The 20,251-nt window shown below is 40.3% G+C and overlaps 1 protein-coding gene and 1 pseudogene across 1 annotated transcript in view; one reads left to right on the forward strand and one right to left on the reverse strand.

Moving 5' to 3' along the window:
• Positions 1 to 13,583: 13,583 nt before the first annotated feature.
• The window catches only part of LOC128644125 (gastrula zinc finger protein XlCGF66.1-like), a gene marked incomplete at its 3' end in the record, with an annotated part of 53,969 nt that continues 47,301 nt past the window's right edge, over positions 13,584 to 20,251 (forward strand). The window contains exons 1-3 of the mRNA XM_053696837.1: positions 13,584 to 13,709; positions 16,293 to 16,352; positions 16,544 to 16,691. Coding sequence (XP_053552812.1) covers positions 13,632 to 13,709; positions 16,293 to 16,352; positions 16,544 to 16,691 — 286 coding nt within the window. The remainder of the gene's footprint in view (positions 13,710 to 16,292; positions 16,353 to 16,543; positions 16,692 to 20,251) is intronic.
• On the reverse strand, positions 14,055 to 14,876 carry LOC128644126 (proteasome subunit alpha type-3-like; annotated as a pseudogene).

Here is a 20,251-nt window from a genome sequence, read left to right on the forward strand (position 1 = left end):
TGGCAAGTTGTGTGTTGCGCTCACTATTCTTTTTTTTAATATGGCACAGGTATGCCTTTATTTCTCCCCGCAACACCGCTTTAGAGGCTTGCCATACAATTTCAGGGTTTTGAACTTTTGGTTAATGTAAATATATTCTTTCCATTTTTCATTTAGCCAAATTTTAAATTTAGAGTTATTAGTGAGATATTTTGGAAAGCTAAACGAAAGATAAGATCTTTTTATCAGGTCAGTTTGCAATTGTATTGTAACAGGGGCGTGATCTGACAAAATAATTGCAGAAATTTCTGTCCTTGGTATCCTGCCTGCTAATTTTTTATCTATTAAAAAATAATCAATACGTGAGAAAGTTTTGTGTGTTTTAGATTCACAAGTATATTCTTTTACATCGGGATTTTGCAATCTCCAGATGTCCACCAAGTTCAATGTTTTTTTGAATTTTTTTAAAATCTTTGTCTCGGCCTTATAGCTTTTATTTTTACTGTTGTTTTTTTTTTTTGAGTCATGCTATCCATTCTATGTGAGCGATCCAGGGGATATTGTGTAATTAGATTTAAATCACCTGCTATAATCAGACCTTCATCTAAGTAATTTGTTAGTCTCCTTGTTAAGTTCTTCCAGAATTCTTTATCACTGGTGTTTGGAGCATAGATACTACATAACGTATATTTATGATTGGCTATAACTACCTGTACTATAATCAGTCTACCTTCTTCGTCAATAAATTTATGTGTTATTTTGTAGTCTAAATTTTTATGGAACAATATTGCTACTCCCCTCTTTCTTTTGATACCCGAGGTCGCCACTACTTCACCGACCCAGCCTGACTTAAGTTTAAGAGCTTCATTAGCTACCACATATGTTTCTTGTAAAAAAGCAATTTGCGCCCTGCACCCCTTTAAGTGTTTCAAAATGGCTTTTCGCTTAATAGGTGTTGTTATTCCGCGAACGTTCCATGAAACCAGATTAATCACTGTCTCACTCATATTTTATTGATGGACCACACACAACAAGTTGAACAGCGGCTTTTCGAAAAAAGTGTGAGGAAGGCCAGGGAGAGGAGGAAAAGGGGAGGAGAAAAAAAAAGAGAAAAAGGAAAAATGGAAAAGGGGGATGAACCCTCTTTTGGAATAAAAAAAAACTTTTTTGAGACCCTTTCATTATGACTTTTCGATGTTGCCATTACTTACATCAAAGGATTTATCTACGAACAACTATATTTAATTCCTATTCGATTATCTCTAGTTGTTCCTAAATATTATCCAGAAAGGAATTAGCTTCCGATTTGTTAGACAAAACGTGCCATTCTCCAGACTTCAGCACTTTGATCTTAGCTGGATATAAAAGAAAAGCATTGAAACCTTTTTCTATAAGTTTAGAACAAAACGGAGCCATTTCCTTTCTGCGATTAGAGGTCTCAGTAGAATAATCTTGAAAAAGAAAGATTTTTTTGTCATTTACAAGAACTGTGGCTTTCTTTTTCCTATAATAACTCATAATGGCAACTTTATCTTGAAAATGCGAAAATTTCACAATTATGGGTCTATTTAGTACGGTACCGTCTGGTCTTTTTTTTTCGGGACCTATTCTATGAATTCTTTCAATCAATATTTTAGTTCGGCTAGTAGGCATCTCTAATAGATTTGGTAGTCTTTCATCCATAAAATTATTAAGGTCAGCAAATTCTTGGGTTTCAGGAACACCTTCTATTCTTAGATTATTGCGTCTGGAACGATCTTCTAGATCGTCCAGTCTATCCTGTAATTTTTTGATTGTGTAATCATAATGCTTAGAGTCTTGCTCTCGTGAGTTCAATCTATCTTCAATTTCGGAGATTCTAGCCTCTGCTTCATCTAACCTGTTGTTGAACTGCCTTACTTCCATTGATAGTGCTGCTACATCCTGTCTGGTCAACTCTAGGTGGGGTAACATTGATAGTGAAAACTGTTCTACCAATTGTTGAACATCTAGATTTGTCTGGAAAGTAGCAGGTTCCTCTGTTATACTATCTTGGGATAACGAGGTCTGAGGTTTAGCTTTGTGTTTGTCTTTTCTTGGTGGCATCGTGGGTGATTTATTTTTAGCTATATGTACGAATTTCTCCATATAAAATGCAGAAAAAGTGCTAAAAAAGTGAAGGATGTGGTGAGGTGAAAAAGAGAGAGAGAAGAGAAAAAAAAATGGTATGTGAAGTGAAGTATAAGCTGTGTCTTACTTAAGAGTGAGAGAAAAGAAAAAAAGGGTGAAAATAAGAAGTGTGAGTGTGAAGTGCAAAAAAAAAAAAAGGACGATCCTCAAGTGGGAATTAGTGCATTTATAAGAATGTGTATAAAATGTGAGAAAAAAAGTCTGTAGACTAAACTGGACAGAAAAAAAATTCTACTTTTAATTAATTTTCTTGCTCCCTTATTATTTCCTTCTTCCTCCCTCGCCTCAGTATTCTATAGTTTAAACCAGAGTGTTTATGTAGAAGATTAGCAATTCATTTTAGATGTCAGCCAAAGAAAAAAAAAAAAAAAAAAAAAAAAAGGTAGTCTCTTTAACTCAGGGGATTCTTAGTTATTACAATCACCCGACTAAAGAACTAGTAGACAGAGGGACACAATTTTAGTAACTCCTCAGCATCAAAAAAAATTAGCTCTGGGTATGCCCACCAGAGTGAGTGACATAAATCTGTCTTTATCTAACCAGTAGCAGTATTCTCTGAATAACTGTCGACCCTTAGTTCACACAAATTGCTTTACAATTAATTGGGCAGATATAATATAGAACATCATAACTTTAAAAATCATTCAATTCCAACTAGCAGATATTACATTTTGGTCATTGCTGCAAAAACAAAACAAACAAACAAAAAAAAAAAAAAAAGAAATTAGATACATTAGCTAGTACATTGCTCTACGCAACCATTTGTCCAATACAAAATCCTTCCTTCTCCCTTTCTTCTTTTATCCAAAAGCACTCCTGCAGGATTAAGGCTAGCTTCACTGGGATGCCATTTACCCTGAGGGGGGACTTAAGTCCATAAGTTCATGCCGCTTCCTGACTTCCTGAACCAGGTCAGGGGCCTTTGATACGCGGATGATTTATATATATATATATATATATATATATATATATATATATATATATATATATATATATATATATATATACAGAAATGTTCATTTACCTTCACCCGCCTTCTCTAGGGCCCAGACTAGATTAGCCTCTTATATCATGTGGGGGGGGGGGAGACATAAATACCCACTTCTACTACTGCGAAATGCCAGGTGTGAGAAGGAATGTGAGCTTTATTGGGTTGCTATTAAAGCACAGTCCAGCAAAATCCTGAATATCCTGACTGACTTCACTGGGATGTGTAGATTTGGGGGGTAGGGCTTAGTAATAACACAGTTAATCTATTCCCAGATTGTAAAAGTTGTTATATTGCAAATTTTTATCCTTCCCTTATTTCCTCTCTCCTTTTTCTTTTCCTTGTTCTTGCCAGCTCTTTTAAGGGAATGCACACAGACTTCACCTACCCTCTTACACACCCAGACTTACACTCCAGGGGGACATAGATTATTGGATGTTAAATCTGATAAGGAAAAAAGTACTCCCCAAATTACACTTTTACTGGTATGGGAAAGTCCTCCAAAATGCTGTATAACTTTCTTGACCCAAATTCTGTGCTACAACACACTGACAGGCACTAATTAGAGGAGGGCCAATACTATGTTTAAGAAACAGGGATCCTGTTTAGCAGTCAGCAACAAACTGTCCTTGGCCAGGGGACTTATTCAGGGCCAATTTAGAGTTACCGGATCAAGCACACGGCAGCGTGCTTTGAACGACTACCTCGCCGCTTCTCCACTCCTTACTCCCGCGGCCTCACTCAGGCGGGACCAGGCCGCCACGAGCTGTGTCGCCCTCGCAGAACTGAAGTGCAGGGGTGAGCCGGCCAGAGATGCTTGGATCGTGCCAGCGCTGTGAACTTCCGCCCGACTGGGTACTCCTCCTGCCGTATAGAAGCTGACCCGGCGGGCTGCTGGCACTAGCAAGCTACGCTGCGATGAACTCCTGGAGGCTCGTGGGCCTACACACCACACTCACTGCTCACGCACGTCAGGCGCGCACGTCAGGGCTGCTGACGTCAGATCCGGAACTCAGAAGCTGAGATTGTTCAGCCTCCTGCTGGGTTAACTTAACTGCATCTACAATGTATTTTATATCAGCAAGGCACAGCATTTCTGAAAGGAGCAGCCCCCACCCCTACTGCTATATGCCTGTAATGGATTCCTGGACAGGAGCAGGGCTCATTTTCAGTCAAATTAAAATGTTTAAAAAAGAAGAAAACAAATATTATATATATATATATATATATATATAGCAAAACAGGAAACAGCACTCTCTGGACTTAAGTAAAAAACAAGTAGTTTATTCAGTAACGTTTCGGGGAATGCTCCCCTTCATCAGACCAACAACATACAAGTGAGACAAACATTTAAGCATACACAAACCCCTCCCCCTAGTGCAAAAAACCGCCAAAAATGGTTGCCATAGCAACCAAGCAACCAGTTCAAAGTAAATACATTTACCAATGCAACAATGACATCAAAGAAACCAGATCATTATGGTTAATTAGCATCAGGTCAATTAGCAAATCAACACATCATCCTACCACATAATACACCTGCTGTATATTAGTACTTCTAATACCCCAGTGGCAGTGTGTCCTTTTAAAGAGACATATCACAATATTATTAGCTAAGTACAGGAACACAAGAATGTGTAGAAAAAAGGGGTTGAAAAAACGTTTAGTTAAACCTCGGCACCTCAACATATTGAAATGCAATTCACGTAATGCACTTATAGTAAATGCCTAACTCATAATACCCGTACTACATAGTCAAGGGTCATGTGTACCATAAATGCTATAGAAGCAAATAGCAGCAAACTCGTTATACAGATACCTCAAACGATGTGTCCGTATTACATGCACAAAGTGTAGCACGACCTATGTAATCACCCTGTTCAGCATCAGACCAACCTCGCGCTGAATCTAGCACAGCTACTAGCGGAACAACAAGGGATATGCGCATGCGTGGAAACCCGGCACAGTCCAGCCCCCAATGCTCCAGCTAGGTACCCAATAGGATAGAAAGGACAAGCCCCCACACCGGACAAACAGAGTTAATAAAATGGCATGGTAAGAGGGCCCCAAGGTATTACTAAGGGAAGGAAGGGTCCGGGTCATGAACGTAATAAATGCAGCAGGATATGCAGTAGAAGATAGTACAACACCCCTAATACCCAGATATCAGGAGTCACCCACTTAGGTCTAGTAACCCAGCTAGTTCAGTCTGACATACACGATGAGAAGGGTATATGCGTCTGTCATTTCTAACCTGTCAGCACCGGTCTTGCGGTCAAGACACCTATTGTCCGTGCATAGGCAATTTTACAGGGTCACAAAAAGGATGTCTATAAGTGTGCGCATGCGTGTAAGCCATGCCCAGTCAATTATTACTGTGTAAGGCAAGGTCCCTGATTTGCTAATTGACCTGATGCTAATTAACCATAATGATCTGGTTTCTTTGATGTCATTGTTGCATTGGTAAATGTATTTACTTTGAACTGGTTGCTTGGTTGCTATGGCAACCATTTTTGGCGGTTTTTTGCACTAGGGGGAGGGGTTTGTGTATGCTTAAATGTTTGTCTCACTTGTATGTTGTTGGTCTGATGAAGGGGAGCATTCCCCGAAACGTTACTGAATAAACTACTTGTTTTTTACTTAAGTCCAGAGAGTGCTGTTTCCTGTTTTGCTACATTTCAACTACTCTAGCACCCTGGCCCTTGGAGAACTGTTTGTGAGAGTGCAACTGACTCTTTTTGCTTATATATATATATATATATATATATATATATATATATATATATGTGTGTGTGTGTATGTGGCTTACACTGCTTCATTTGTTAATCATACCACTGTCCACAGTTAGAATGACTGTCCAAGAAAACATGACAATGTTGTATGTCATAAGACCTAATAACTGGCTAGTGGCTACTATTTAATCACATCACAGGCAGCAAATTTTATTTGAACTATTTTGTGGTTTGTATTTTTATGCTCCAAGAGTGTATTGGGCATTGAGAAACATGTACATTAAGATTCTGTAGTGTTAAATAAACTTTATAATGCAAAATTAAGGTGTTATAGTCATTTATAAGAAAATTGCGATGAAATCGCAATTGCGTTTAAAAAAAAAAAAATGCAATTGTGTTTTGCCCATATCGCCCAACCCTATATATATATATATATATATATATATATATATATATATATATACACACACACACATGTGAAGTTCCCTTTACCTAACATATACACAGACCCCTCACTGTATCTTCTATACAGATATATATTATAGAGATGTTCCCTCTACCTCTCACACATACAGACCCTTCCCAGTACCTTATAGATATACAGTACATGTTATCACAGACAGGTTCCCTCTCACTCAAACAGAGCCAACTTCTACAAAACCTTAGTAGAGACGTTCCACCTATGTGTGGGGGTGAAATAGCATTAGAGTCACTATGTAATTTTACATCATAATAGCCCTTTGACTATGCATCACAAACAGCTCTCCATGTGCCTTATATACAGACATATACTATAGAGAGGTTCCCTCTGCACAAGTGAACACAAACCCCCTTCCCAGTACTTAACATACAGATATAATATTCCCTCTGTCTAATATGTACTGCACTTCTCCGCAATCTAATATAAAGAACAAAATACATAGTTTATAGAGCTTATATGGAGCTACATATCATGTAGAACAGTAGAATTGTGCTGCTCCTCCCGCAATTAGCTACACATTTATCACACACACACAGTATAAACACAGTTACACACACTAATACTGTTATACACAATCAATATTGCACACGTAAGACACCCATCAGTCTATATCTGATTTACTGACTTGGTTATTAGGCAGCTGAGAGTCAGCACATCCCAGGAAACAAACAGGGGAACGTTCTATAAATCCCAGGATACAATTGCCAGTGTTCGTACCATCGTGATCTTCAGCAGGAAACCGCGAAACTACTCCCAGCATGCAGTGCAGCGGAAGCTGTATGCATAGCGTCACGTCGGGTAGAAGAGGAGGGGGGCCCAAGATTGATACTTTTGTTCAATAATCCTAGTACCTTATCTACAGGTATAGAATATTATATAGATATACCAATTGCCTCATATACAAATACCTCACCAGTGCATTATTTACATATAAATATTATAAATAGGATACCTCTGCCTCACACACACAGCCTCCTTCCAGAAGTTCCAGTACTTTATCCTCGAGTAGCAGCTAGATCCCTTGCAGCAAAAGGACCCGTGAACTCACAGAAGCCACGTGACTGCAGTGACCTCACCTCTTCTGTCCTTTAACCGGACTGGATCTAGCTACTACCAGGTAATATATGTGATTTAAGGAAGCGTGACAACTAACATTAACCGCCTATAGGTGGGGGACTGTGGGTGCAGAGAGTGGGGTTAAGAGGGTGAGCTGTGGATGCGGAGAGAGAGGGGTTAAGTGGAGGAGGAGGGGTTTATGTGCGAGACAGAGGGCAGCTGAGTGAGTATCTGTACAGGCTGAGGCTGGGATGTGAGACAGCGGTGCTGTGGGTCTGTACAGGGGCTGGGGTGTAAGACAGAGAGGGGTTGATGTTTGACCCAGAGGGGACTAATATTCTGTACAGGGGCTTAGGTGTGGGGCAGAGGAGAACTGTGAACCAGTATATAATTGGGGGGATGTGAGAGAGAGGGGGGCTGATAGGGGATGGGTGTGTGAGACAGAGGGGGCTGAGAGTCTATACAGGGGCTGGGATGTGAGGAGGGCTGAGCATGGGCTGGCATGTGATACAGAGGGGAGGGCTGAAAGTCTGTATAGGGGCTGGGGGGTGAGACAGGAGTGTGTGTGTGAGACTGGGGGGGGGGGGGGGGGTGAGACAGGAGTGTGTGTGTGAGACTGGGGGGGGGGGTGAGACAGGGTGGGGTGGGTGAGACAGAGGGGGGAGTGAGAGACTATATAGGGGCTTAGGTGTGAGGCAGAGGGGGGACTGAGAACCAATACAGGGACTGGTGTGTGAGACAGGGGCGGGGGGGGGTAAGAGACTGTACAGGGGCTTAGGTGTGAGGCAGAGGGGGACTGAGAACCAATACAGTGACTGGTGTGTATGTGAGAGAGGTATCTGAGTCTCTACAGAGCTGAGGTGTGAGAGGGGCTGAGAGTCTGTACAGGGGCAGAGGTGTGTGAGACAGAGGGGACTGAGAGTCTATAAAGGGGCTGGGATGTGGGGAGGGCTGAGCATCTGTACAGTGGCTGGAGTGTGAGACAGAGGGGGGGCTAAGATACTTTACAGGTGCTTAGGTGTGAGGCAGAGGGGGGCTGAGAACCAATACCGAGACTACAGGGGCTGGGGTGTGATTGGGGCTGATGGTCCTTACAGGAGCTGAGGTGTGAGATGGAGTGAGGCTGAGTGTCTTTGTAGGGGGTTGGGTGTGAGACAGAGGAGTAGCTGAGAATCTATACAGGGGCTGAGTTGTGAGGGTGGCTCAGGGTCTCCACAGGAGCTGGGATGTGAGATGGAGGGAGGCTAAGAGTCTGTACAGGGACTTGGGTGTGAGACAGAGGGGGGCTGAAAATCTATAAAGGGGCTGAGCTGTGAGGGGTGCTGAGTGTCTGTACAGGGCTGGGGTGTAAGAGGGCTGATGGTCTGTACAGGTACTGGAGTGTGATACAGAGGGGAGGGCTGATATTCTGAACAGGGGCTGGGGTGTGAGACAAAAGAGGCTGAGAGTCTATAGAGGAGCTGGAGTATGAGACAGAGGGGGCTGAGAGTCTGCACAGGGTCTGGGGTGTGAAACAGAGGGGTTTTAGAACTTGTACAGGGTATGAGGTGTGAAACAGAGGGGGCTGAGAACCAGTACAAGACTGGGCTGTGAGAGAGAGAGTGGAACTGAGAGTCTTGTACAGGGTATGAGGTGTGAGACAGAGGGGGCAGAGAGTCTGCACAGGGACTAGGCTGTGAGACAGAGGGGACTGATATTGTGTACAGGGGCTTTGGTGTGAGGCAGAGGAGGACTTAGAACCAGTACAGGACTGGGGTGTGTGAGAGAGAGGGTCTGAGAATCTGTACAGGGGCTGGGGTGTTAGACAGAGGGGGGCTAAGAGTCTATACAGGGGCTGGGGTGTGAGGGGGGCTGTGGGTATTTACAGGGGCTGGGGTGTGAGACAGAGGAGAGCTGAGATCTTGTACAGGGGTTAGGTGTGAGGCAGAGGGGGGCTGTGAACCAATACAGGAATGCGGTGTGGGAGAGATACAGAGAGAGGGGTTGAGAGTTTGTACAGGGGCTGAGGTGTGATACAGAGGGGGGCTGAAAGCATGTACAATGGACGGGGTGTGAGACAGAGGGGTTTAGAGTCTGTATAGGGGCTGCAGTGTGAGACAGAGGGGGCTGAGAGTCTACACAGAGACTGGGATGTGAGGCAGTTGGGTTGAGAGTCTGTATAGGGACTGGGCTGTGAGACAGAGGGGGCTGAGAGTCTACCCAGGGACTGGGGTGTGAGACAGAGGGGGCTGAGAGTCTACACAGGGACTGGGGTGTGAGACAGAGGGGGCTGAAAGTCTACACAGGGACTGGGGTGTGAGACAGAGGGGGCTGAAAGTCTACACAGGGACTGGGGTGTGAGACAGAGGGGGCTGAGAGTCTGTATAGGGGCTGGATTATGAAGAGGGGGGCTGAGAACCTGTACAGGTATTGGGGTGTGAGAGAGAGCCAGAGGCTAAGAACCTGTTCAGGGGCTGAGGTGTGAGACAGAGGGGGCTGAAACCCTGTACAAGGGATGGAGTGTGAGACAGAGGGGGGTGAGATACTTCAAAGGGACTGGGGAGTGAATCAGAGGGGAGGGGGGGGGATACAGGGACTGTGCAGGCCAGTACAGGAGCTAGGCGGTGAGACAGTGGGGTCTGAGAACTTGTACAGGGGCTTAGGTGTGAGGCAGAGGGGGGCTGAGAACCAGTACAGGACTGGGATGTGAGAGAGAGGTCTGAATCTGTACAGGGACTGATGTGTGAGACAGGAGGAGGACGACTGCTATTCTGTACGGGAGCTAGGGTGTGAGGAGGCTTAGATTCTGTACAGGGACTGGGGTGTGAGACAGAGAGGGACTGAGAGTCTGTATAGGGACTACAGTGTGAGGGGCTGATACAATGAGCAAGCTGTATTTGAGGGAGTGAGGACTTGATGAAGTACAGTCTGTGTGTTAGGGTGATGGGTACAAGTCTGACCTGTTTATAATAATTGTATATTTATTACTTGTATATGTGTTGGGGTCACAGGAAGTCAGTCTGCATGGTTGCCCAAAACAGGATGGAACATAACTGGGAAAAAGTTTGTAAAAAATGTTTCTTTTTGCTATTAGATATTATTATCATTATTACTGTTGCTATAATTCACCATTTATGACTATCTTAATGAATTTAAGAGAGGTGAAAAGTAAAGGGTGACATGAAGCCATTTAACTTAATATGAAGAGGAAACCACATCCCAGAGTAATGCAAAAAAATATAATAAAATGAAGCACAAGCACAGCTGTTCAGTGGGTAGTAGGTATATTATGGACCAGTCTTACAGCACATGTAGTAGGGCAAATACTTGGTGTCCAGTATTTGTTGTGTCCTAACTTAGCAGCCTCATATAATTTGTAATTGTATCCTATCTTCAAGGTAATATGTGGGTTGTATGATTTGGGGCAGATTCCGTTGTGAGCATAAACAGCAGATGAAGAACTAAGGTGCAGCAGGACAGAGCTACTAGTTTGGGATAATCCCATAAATTACAGGATGCCTGGTAACCAGGGAGCTGTGGCACTTAGAGTTTTACATCTGCTTCCTGATTTATCAGATAACATTGCATATTCCTGTGTACAGTCACCTTATTTTGCTTCTAATGAGCTTAAAGGGACACTAAAGTCAAAATTAAACATTGATGATTCAGATAGAACATGCAATTTTAAACACCTTTCCAATTTACTTTGATAAACAAAATGTTTTGTATTCATATCGTTTTGAGTCACCAGCTGCTCCTGAGCATGTGCAAGAAGTCACTAAAATATGTATATGCATTTGTGATTGGCTGATGGCTGTCACATGATACAAGGGGTGTGGAAATAGCTTTGAAATTTGTCAGAAAAAAATCTACTCATTTGAAATTCAGACTAAGTGCTATTGCATTGTCTTGTTATGATGCAACTCTACTGTATTTACTGGCCCTTTAATATTAAATAAATGTGTCACCCCATAATGTCAAACATGCTATATAAAGACTGTCACATTTTATCACTTTATGTTATCTGCTGCATATGCATCTGGTCACACGCAGAGCCGTCATCAGGGGATGAATAGGGTGACTCCTGTCAGGGGCCCAGTGGGCCAGGCAGACCCCATGAGGCAAGCACACCTGTTATTTAAAAATAAATTTTGGCAGCCACCAGAGGGCGCTACAGCAGAGTGCTATTGAGCATGGGAAATGTCATTACAAGGAGTAAAGCATTAGCATTTGAGAGGATTTCTGAGTGTGCACTAAACCACTATGCACAGTGTAAGAGAGACTTGGCATTTCAGTTTGTACAGTGTGTGCCTGAGTCAGACAGCAAATCACTTTCATTTGCAGAGTAGGTAGGACTTACTTAGTAAATGTTTTTTTATTTATTTGGGCAATTTCAGATTGTAACTTCAGTGTGGTGGGGCCAGGGGTCCATAAAAGCACTTTTTTTTTTTTGCAGTATGCAGCAGTGTATTTATTATTATTTGACAATGCTGTAGAAATTCTATATTTAAAACCATGCAGAAATGTTTCTTCCTCAATACACAAATGGTAGGTGCCCTTTTGGCAGATATGATATTTTTTATATATATATATATATATATATATATATATATATATTACATTCCAGTGTACTGCCTCTTTATGCAAGGACTTTCCAGATGTCAGGAGACATTTTATCTAATATTTTTACATCTGCATAAAATGTTATTCTCCCAGGCTAAGATTGCTCAGTGTTTGAAATGAGACAGGTTAACTTAACACTATTCAGTTTACACTACAGTTGACCTAATTTTGAAATACATACACACAAGCCTTAATACTGAATTCAACCAGATTTAATGGTATGAGACCTAGTGCCACAGCTTATGATTCCACCAAGACCATATAGAGTACAGCATTTTCAAAATCCATAAGTAAAGCTGACAGATGGAAACATTTGTACACCAGATTTGAAGTGGTGCTCTTGGTTGGGACAAAAAGGGGGAGGAACCCAAACATATGTCAACCTTTCAAAAGTACTTTTTTTCATCTACCCATTCTGACAGATCAATAATGTACAATTTTGAATTCACAGAAGTATTTTTGTTTGCACAAATACAAATATGATTCTTTAAAAAGTGATCTCTTAATTTCTTTTATCATGCATGTCACACACTGTTTTTTTAGGGGATGGCAATATGCAGAAATTTTACCTCCTGTGAGTGTTTCTGTGGGTGTCTGTGTTTATGTCTTTATGCTTTTGTTGGTGTCTCTATGAGTGTGCATGTTTTTTTTCTGTGGATCTCTCTGTGAGGGTTTGTGTGTCTATCTTTGTGCATTTTCTGTGGATGTCTCTGTGAGGGTGTGTGTGTATGTATGTCTTTGTGTGTTTTCTGTGGGTGTCTCTATTTGTGTGTGTGTGTGTATGTATTTGTGTGTTTTCTGTGGGTATCCGTGAGTGTATATGTCTTTGTGTGTTTTCTGAGGCTGTCTAGGTGGGTGTTTCCTTGGGTGTATGAGCAAGTTTGTGTTTGAGTTTGTGTCTATGTGTGTGTGCATTGTCTGTTCCTTTTTAGGACATTTTGACCTTACTGCTGATTATTCACAGACTTTGAGACTAATGAGACCTTTCTGGAAGTCACCAATCCACCACTTAACCTTTAAATTATTGTTTAGGCATTGTTGTCATCATATAGTTGGCATCTTCCTTGACAAAAAGATAATCAGAATTCCATATTTTGTCTTGTAAATCTCCTTTTTTTACAAAACTGTAGTCTACCTCATTACTTGTCAGGTCAATGTAAACAAGTGATGAGTGTCTGTGTTGGTGTCTGTGTCTGAGATTGTTTGTGTGTTTCTTTGCGTGTCTGCTAGAGTGTCTATATGTGAATCCTTATGTGTGTCTGTGTGTTTCTGTGTTTGTGTGTTACTACCTTTACAACATTTCCAAGTTTGACTGCACTTAAGAATAAAGTGCATATATACATTTTAGTCACTTGGTCAAAAATTAAACATGTCAAGGGAGGGGGGGCTGATCAGTGGTTAAGTAAGGGGCCCCACAATTTCTAGTGGCGGCCCTGGTCACACGTGTACTGTTAGATTGCTCATAAGTGAAATAAATATGTTTAATATCACTTAATCATCTATTTACTGTAATAAAAATACAGGAAGAGCTCTGATTATTTCTGATCTCTCACGCTGTTGTCTTCCTTTCTTCTTGCAGGTGTCACATTTATAGCATCAGACTCAGTCACTGACGATAAACAAGATGAACAAATACAGGAAGCAGATGGCAGAGCAGTTCCTGAGTCAGGCCCTGGGCATCATCTGCCTGCTGACCGGAGAGGTAAGAGCTTCTGGGTAATGTCATGTGACACTGGTCCTATTTACTGTGCTGCTTCTGATACACCAGACCTATCTTACTTACCCTAACTTCAGCTCACCCGATCATCTCACTTAACCGCACCAAGAACATTTCACTAACCCTAACTTCATCTCACCGAAACTGACCATCTCCTAACCCTAACTTTATCTCACCCAGACCATCTCACTAACAGATTTATTTTTTTTGCACATTAGCTTTTTTTTTACTTGTGAGATAAAAGATGAGCAAATAACAAAACCTTTCCAGAAACAGTCTGACACTATCTGTCCAGTGCTGTAAATGTATATACAAAAAGAAGTTCTTGTACAGCTGAAGCTATGAAATGTTACATGTTGTCATCATCCGAATCATCTTCTTCTTCTAAAGACTCCTTTGCATATTTTTCTGCTTCTTCCCGGACATCTTTGGGAGCAACTTCATGTTTTCCGTTAGTTATTTTTCCAACCCAGCTCAGCTTCAGCTCAAAAGATTTGTCCTTTACTTCATCATATACGATGTAGATTATTTTCGCCACCTGTTTGACCACTTCCCGGCAGGTCATGTCTTTCATCTGAAGCTTCTCTATTTCTGTCTTGGCTGCCTGTTTGGCTTTACAAATAGAGCAGCCCCAGTATCCATAGGAAATACCAGATGGATCAATCATATACAGCTGACAACCATCATCTTTATTGGAATATCCCATCATGAAACTTGTGCCAAATGGTCTGACAGCGTACAGTGTATAAGCATGCACGTGCATAGCTACTCTGTTCGCAAGGTGCTTTATTGGGATATCATAACCGTAGTTTGACCTGAAGTTGGAAGCTTCTTCTCTAGCTATATCTGCTAAGGATCGGGAATCTGCAAGGAGTCCAGCACTACCATTCCAACATGTTGATCAACATTAAAGATCCTTTTGTTTGAACCTTCTTCATAGAGCTTAGACAGAACAAGTTTCTCTACACCAAACCCAACACCATCCTTACACCAGATAGCAATGGCCGTGCTGCTGTTCTCAACTGCTTTAGCTGCATATTCAACCTGAAACACTCTGCCATCTGGAGAGAACGTGGATGTTGATAGATCATACCCGGTACCAATGGAACTCATCTCTCCGCTAACAATGCGCACCGGCTAGTGAGACTGCACTTTGTGCCATCTCACTAACCTTAACTTCATCTCCCTAACCATAACTTTCACTCACCCCGATCATCTGACTAACCTTAACTTCAACTCACCCATACCTTCTTACTAACCCTAACTTCAGCTTACCCAGACCATCTCACTAACCCTAACTTCAGCTCACCCATACCTTCTTACTAACCCTAACTTCAGCTTACCCAGACCATCTCACTAATCCTAACTTCAGTTTACCCAGACCATCTCACTAACCCTAACTTCATCCCACCCAGACCATCACACTAATCCTAACTTCATCTCACCCAGACCATCACACTAATCCTAACTTCATCTCACCCAGACCATCACACTAATCCTAACTTCATCTCACCCAGACCATCTCACTAATCCTAACTTCATCTCACCCAGACCATCTCACTAATCCTAACTTCATCTCACCCAGACCATCTCACTAATCCTAACTTCATCTCACCCAGACCATCTCACTAATCCTAACTTCATCTCACCCAGACCATCTCACTAACCCTAACTTCAGTTTAACCAGACCATCTCACTAACACTAAATTAAAGGGACATTCTACTTTTAAAATTGCTATTGTTTAAAAAGATTCACCAGTTTTGCATAACTATCACTATTATACAAATATACTTTTTTGCTTTATTATTACCTGTATCTAAGCCTCTGCAGACTACCCCTTATCTCAGTGCTTTTTACAAACTTGCATTTTCAACCACTAGTGCTGGTTCCGACATAACTCCACAGGAGTGAGCACAATGTTTATCTATATGGCATGCATGAACTAGCACTGTCTTGCTGTGAAAAGCAAATAAAAACCACTGAGATAAGCGGTGACCTGCAGTCACTTAGAAACAGGCAGAGATTTGAAGGTTTAGTGGTTATAAAGTGTCATATACGTTAGTTATGCAAAGATCAGGAATGGGTAGTAAAGGCGTAATCTATCTTTTTAAATAATAAAAAAAAAAAATCAAGTACATTGTCCATTTAAGCTCACTCACCTGCACAACCCTCCAACACAAATCCTCTCCCCGCAGAAAAAAATATACTAATCCTAACATCCAAGACCCCTCCCACCATAAAGAAAAAACCCACTCATAAAATGTCATCTCATAACATGTCATCTATTGCAAAAACTTACCGAAGTTACCACAGCACCGAAGGAACCCCCTATCAATCAAGGGCTCAACATTTTGCCCCCCCCATCACACCCTCTAAAAATGTTCTAGCAATGTAAATTTTCTTGATCTCATGTCCTCAGTCTTTAGCAGCTTTTATCATAGAGGTCCCACAAAATTATCCATTTATATTTTATTTATTTATATGTTTTGTGATGATCGAGAGAAGTAAACAAGAACTTGTTAGTCCAGGCAAATGGAGTCTGATGATTTATCTCATACGTATTATAGGAATACACCATTGTGAAGAAGAGGCTCTCCCACAGCAGCGTTCAACAGCTGAGCGGAGAGGTGAGTACTGCTGGGGAATGTGACATTATACACAGTGACTCCCTTTACTGACCCATCTGACCCTGTGTGTATTTCCTGCCTTCTGTCTGTGTCTCTGTGGGTTCTCAGTAACATTATCCTGGCTCTGTCAGTAAAAGTGTGTGACGGAACCAGTCCCTGTGTCAGCGCTGAATGAGTTGTGTGTGTTTCAGGTGCCTATAAAGTGTGATGATGTTGCTGTGTATTTCTCTATGGAGGAGTGGGAGTATATAGAGGGACACAAGGAGCTTTACAAGGACGTCATGATGGAGACTCACCAAGCACTAAGGACTATGGAGACCCCAGGAAATGAGCGCTCAGGTAACGCTGTGTAGTAATAAATATCTCACTGAGGCAGTGCACAAACACTATTGACGTGAGTGACACAGCAAATCTACAGTGAATCCGTCATGTGTGATCTAATGAGCTGTCTGATTATAAACTAATTTTATACCCAACAAAAATAATAAAAACACAGTTAAAGGGTCAAGAGGAATTACTGTTAAATCAATTTGTATATTCATTTTATATATGTAAATGTTTAAGTGCAAAACAGATGCTTTGTTTTGTTCTTAATTTAATACATTTAAATATATATAAATTGTTTCATATCTATTTAAAAGGACAGTATACACCAATTTTCATAATCAAAGTTTTTTTTATTAAGGTATTTATCCATACAATATTCATAGCATTACATCCTGAATATTATTCTCACAATATGATGACAAACTGATGTAGAAATGAAAAAGAAGAGAAAAAAATAAAATAAGAATAAGATACATGAGCAACCTCAAGATTAAATTCCCCAGAAAAAAATACCTGAGGTATGGCATAAACATGGTATATGATGATGCTAGTAAGTCACTCGTATATACATTTCAGGTCTTGCATTGATACCTTAGATTTTTTATTTTTTATAGAAGGATACCCTAGTACCTCTTTATCCAGATATACTGCCTAGTAGAGTGATACTTTAGTCTGGACAACTTAGAGTAATAACATTATCTTAAAAGGACAGTCAGGTCCAGAAAAAACTTTCATGTTTTAAATAGGGCATGTAATTTTAAACAACTTTCCAATTTACTTTTATCACCAATTTTACTTTGTTCTCTTGGTATTCTTAGTTGAAAACTAAACCGAGGAGGTTCATATGCTAATTTCTTAGACCTTGAAGGCCGCCTCTAATCTAAATGCATTTTGATAGTTTTTCACCACTAGAGGGCATTAGTTCACATGTTTCATATAGATAACATTGAGCTCATGCACGTGAATTTACCATGGAGACAGCTCTGATTGGCTAAAATGCAAGTCTGTCAAAAGAACTGAAATAAGGGGGCAGTCTGCTGAGGCTTAGATACAAGGTAATTACAGACGTATAACATGTATAATTATAACTGTGTTGGTTATGCAAAACTGGGGAATTGGTAATTAAGGGATTATCTATCTTTTAAAACAACAAAAATTCTGGTGTTGACTGTCCCTTTAACTGAGAGATACAAGTTTTACTATAAAATATATAACATCTATTATAATGGAATAGATATAAAATATGATTGATACAATTTAGCAGATTAATATCCCTGAGATATTCACCATATTGGGTGAATAAAGACTAAATGATAAAGAGTACTGTCTCTGTTTTAAGGAAAATCTTAGTCAATCGGGGGGGATGAGATAATACAGCAGTAACTATATAATGAAAAATAAAGAACCTAAATTAATTATGGCTTTGGTTATTGGGTGTTCCACTGAGTATAAAGACGGAAGCTCTAAATATATATACGTTGTACAATTCCTTAAGGTAATCGCTTCCGTAAATTTGCAGTTTCACTAACCCGGTGTGATGCGCTGTGTCTCTGTTGCTTCTGCAGCGTTGCTCTGTGTCTCCTGCTCAGCGCTCCCCACGGGAGCTACAGCAAAGGAAATGGTTCCGGTCTGAACAGGTGCATAGGATATGCAGGGAACCTCACCTCTTCCCCAAGGTTAAATGAAATTAAAGCAGCCAGGTCCTGGCACACTGTAGTAAGGTCTGGGTAAGGTAAAGAAATGAGCCGATACTTCTTGCTTGAGAAATAAAAAGCTTCTTTAGGTCACCGGCTCATTTCTTTACCTTACCCAGACCTTACTACAGTGTGCCAGGACCTGGCTGCTTTAACTAAATATATATACGGGAGGACAATGAACTGGTATAGAAAAACTTAGTTGCGCACGAGCTGACTGCATTAAACTATTTAGGAATAAGCACCTTGATTAACAGAATTCTGGATTAGAGAGATACTGTTTGGTGAGGCCATGTCCCCTAAAGCAGGATAAACCTATTGGAATCTCTCAAAAATACATATTGAAAGCTATTTTATACGGGCCATGTTCATGTATAGGAGTCTCCTAATGATGTTGTGTAGCCTTATAATAAGCAGTCCTCATATACTTGCACTCCGTTAGGGTAAATAATGCTACATTAAGGAGTTAGAGATTCTAGCATCTAAAAACAATACTAGGTACCACGTGTTAACATTGAAGATATTAAGAGTTGCATTTGGCATCACAGTGGCTGTCGTAAGTAGACATATAGTAGCAGGTAACAATATCTCTCCAATACAGAAGTTTATATAACTAGGACATCCCTATACATATCATTAAGTAATTAAGCACTTAGAGGGTGTAAATTATGCAGATAGAATAACTATCAGAATAGCATTATCTCAATGACCTATAAAACAGTATAAGATAGGGTGAGATATAGGAGAAATGGGGATGTGGCTCATCAAGCTATAGAGATTAATTGAGTTAAATGTATTACAATTACCCTAAAGTAGTAAACTGCTGCAAGGTAAGCGCTAGGATAATTATTATATTATGAGAAAGCATTGCTGACCCTACAACTAAGCTTCTTCCAAAACATCAAGTTGTGAGCCGGTCTACCACACAGACAATAATTATTCTCAGAGCTCTTACAAACATATTAGCACCCACAGACTTAGGATAGTGTAAGAAGGATTGTCTTGCCGCCCCGGACGCTAGCAGCTCAACATACATTAGTTTATCCTGAGTTATTAGTGCTAATCTATTTGTTCTATAATCGAACAATACTTCTAAGAAAATTAACAGAGCTCTAAAAGGCATATATGTCAGGCAGCCAGCAATAACACATATAAATATAAAAGTGCAAGGATAACAGGATATTTATACTCATTAAACTTTGCAAATTCTCATAATATACATCACCACGAAAGGTAGATTTATACAACCTTAGGATCAGGATAAGAAGGAAAAGAGCCTCAGTCAATCAAATATTAAGAAACTTATAAAGCAATGATATAATAAACCCCTAACATTGGGGAGCAAAAATTAAATGGTTTCTTGAGTAACATATGGGAGCGCTGAGAAAACCTAATATAGGAGTCTCTGCTAAGTAGAGTCAAAGAGGATTTATCTTTTTAAAAAATGTACATGTTTATTATAACAAAAATTTAAAAGCAATGATATTAGGCATTAGTCGAATATTCAAACCTCAGAGTTATATCTGGTTTACAAGAAATAAATCACAAGATTTGGTAAACATAGAAGGTACTAGTGAAAAAAATAAAAAAACAAAAAAATATATATATAAAAATGAAAAAGTAAAAAATAAAAATATAAATATATATTGGGTGCAATTGCTCCAAAAAATGTGTGTATTATAAAAATGAGTGAAAAAAATGAGTGAAAAAAATCAAAGATATCAAAGTTGTAAAAATAGGTGTACACCTTTAAAAGTCTTAATGTCAAATTCCTTGTGGGTGATATTTGTGAAAAAATGTGGAAATTGTGAAAGTTATATATATGGTGTGAAAAAGTTAATTAAGAATAATCCCTTGTTGTAGAAATCCTAAAACTCT

This window comes from Bombina bombina, unplaced genomic scaffold, assembly GCF_027579735.1.
Source record: "Bombina bombina isolate aBomBom1 unplaced genomic scaffold, aBomBom1.pri scaffold_1061, whole genome shotgun sequence".
Lineage (NCBI taxonomy): Eukaryota > Metazoa > Chordata > Amphibia > Anura > Bombinatoridae > Bombina > Bombina bombina.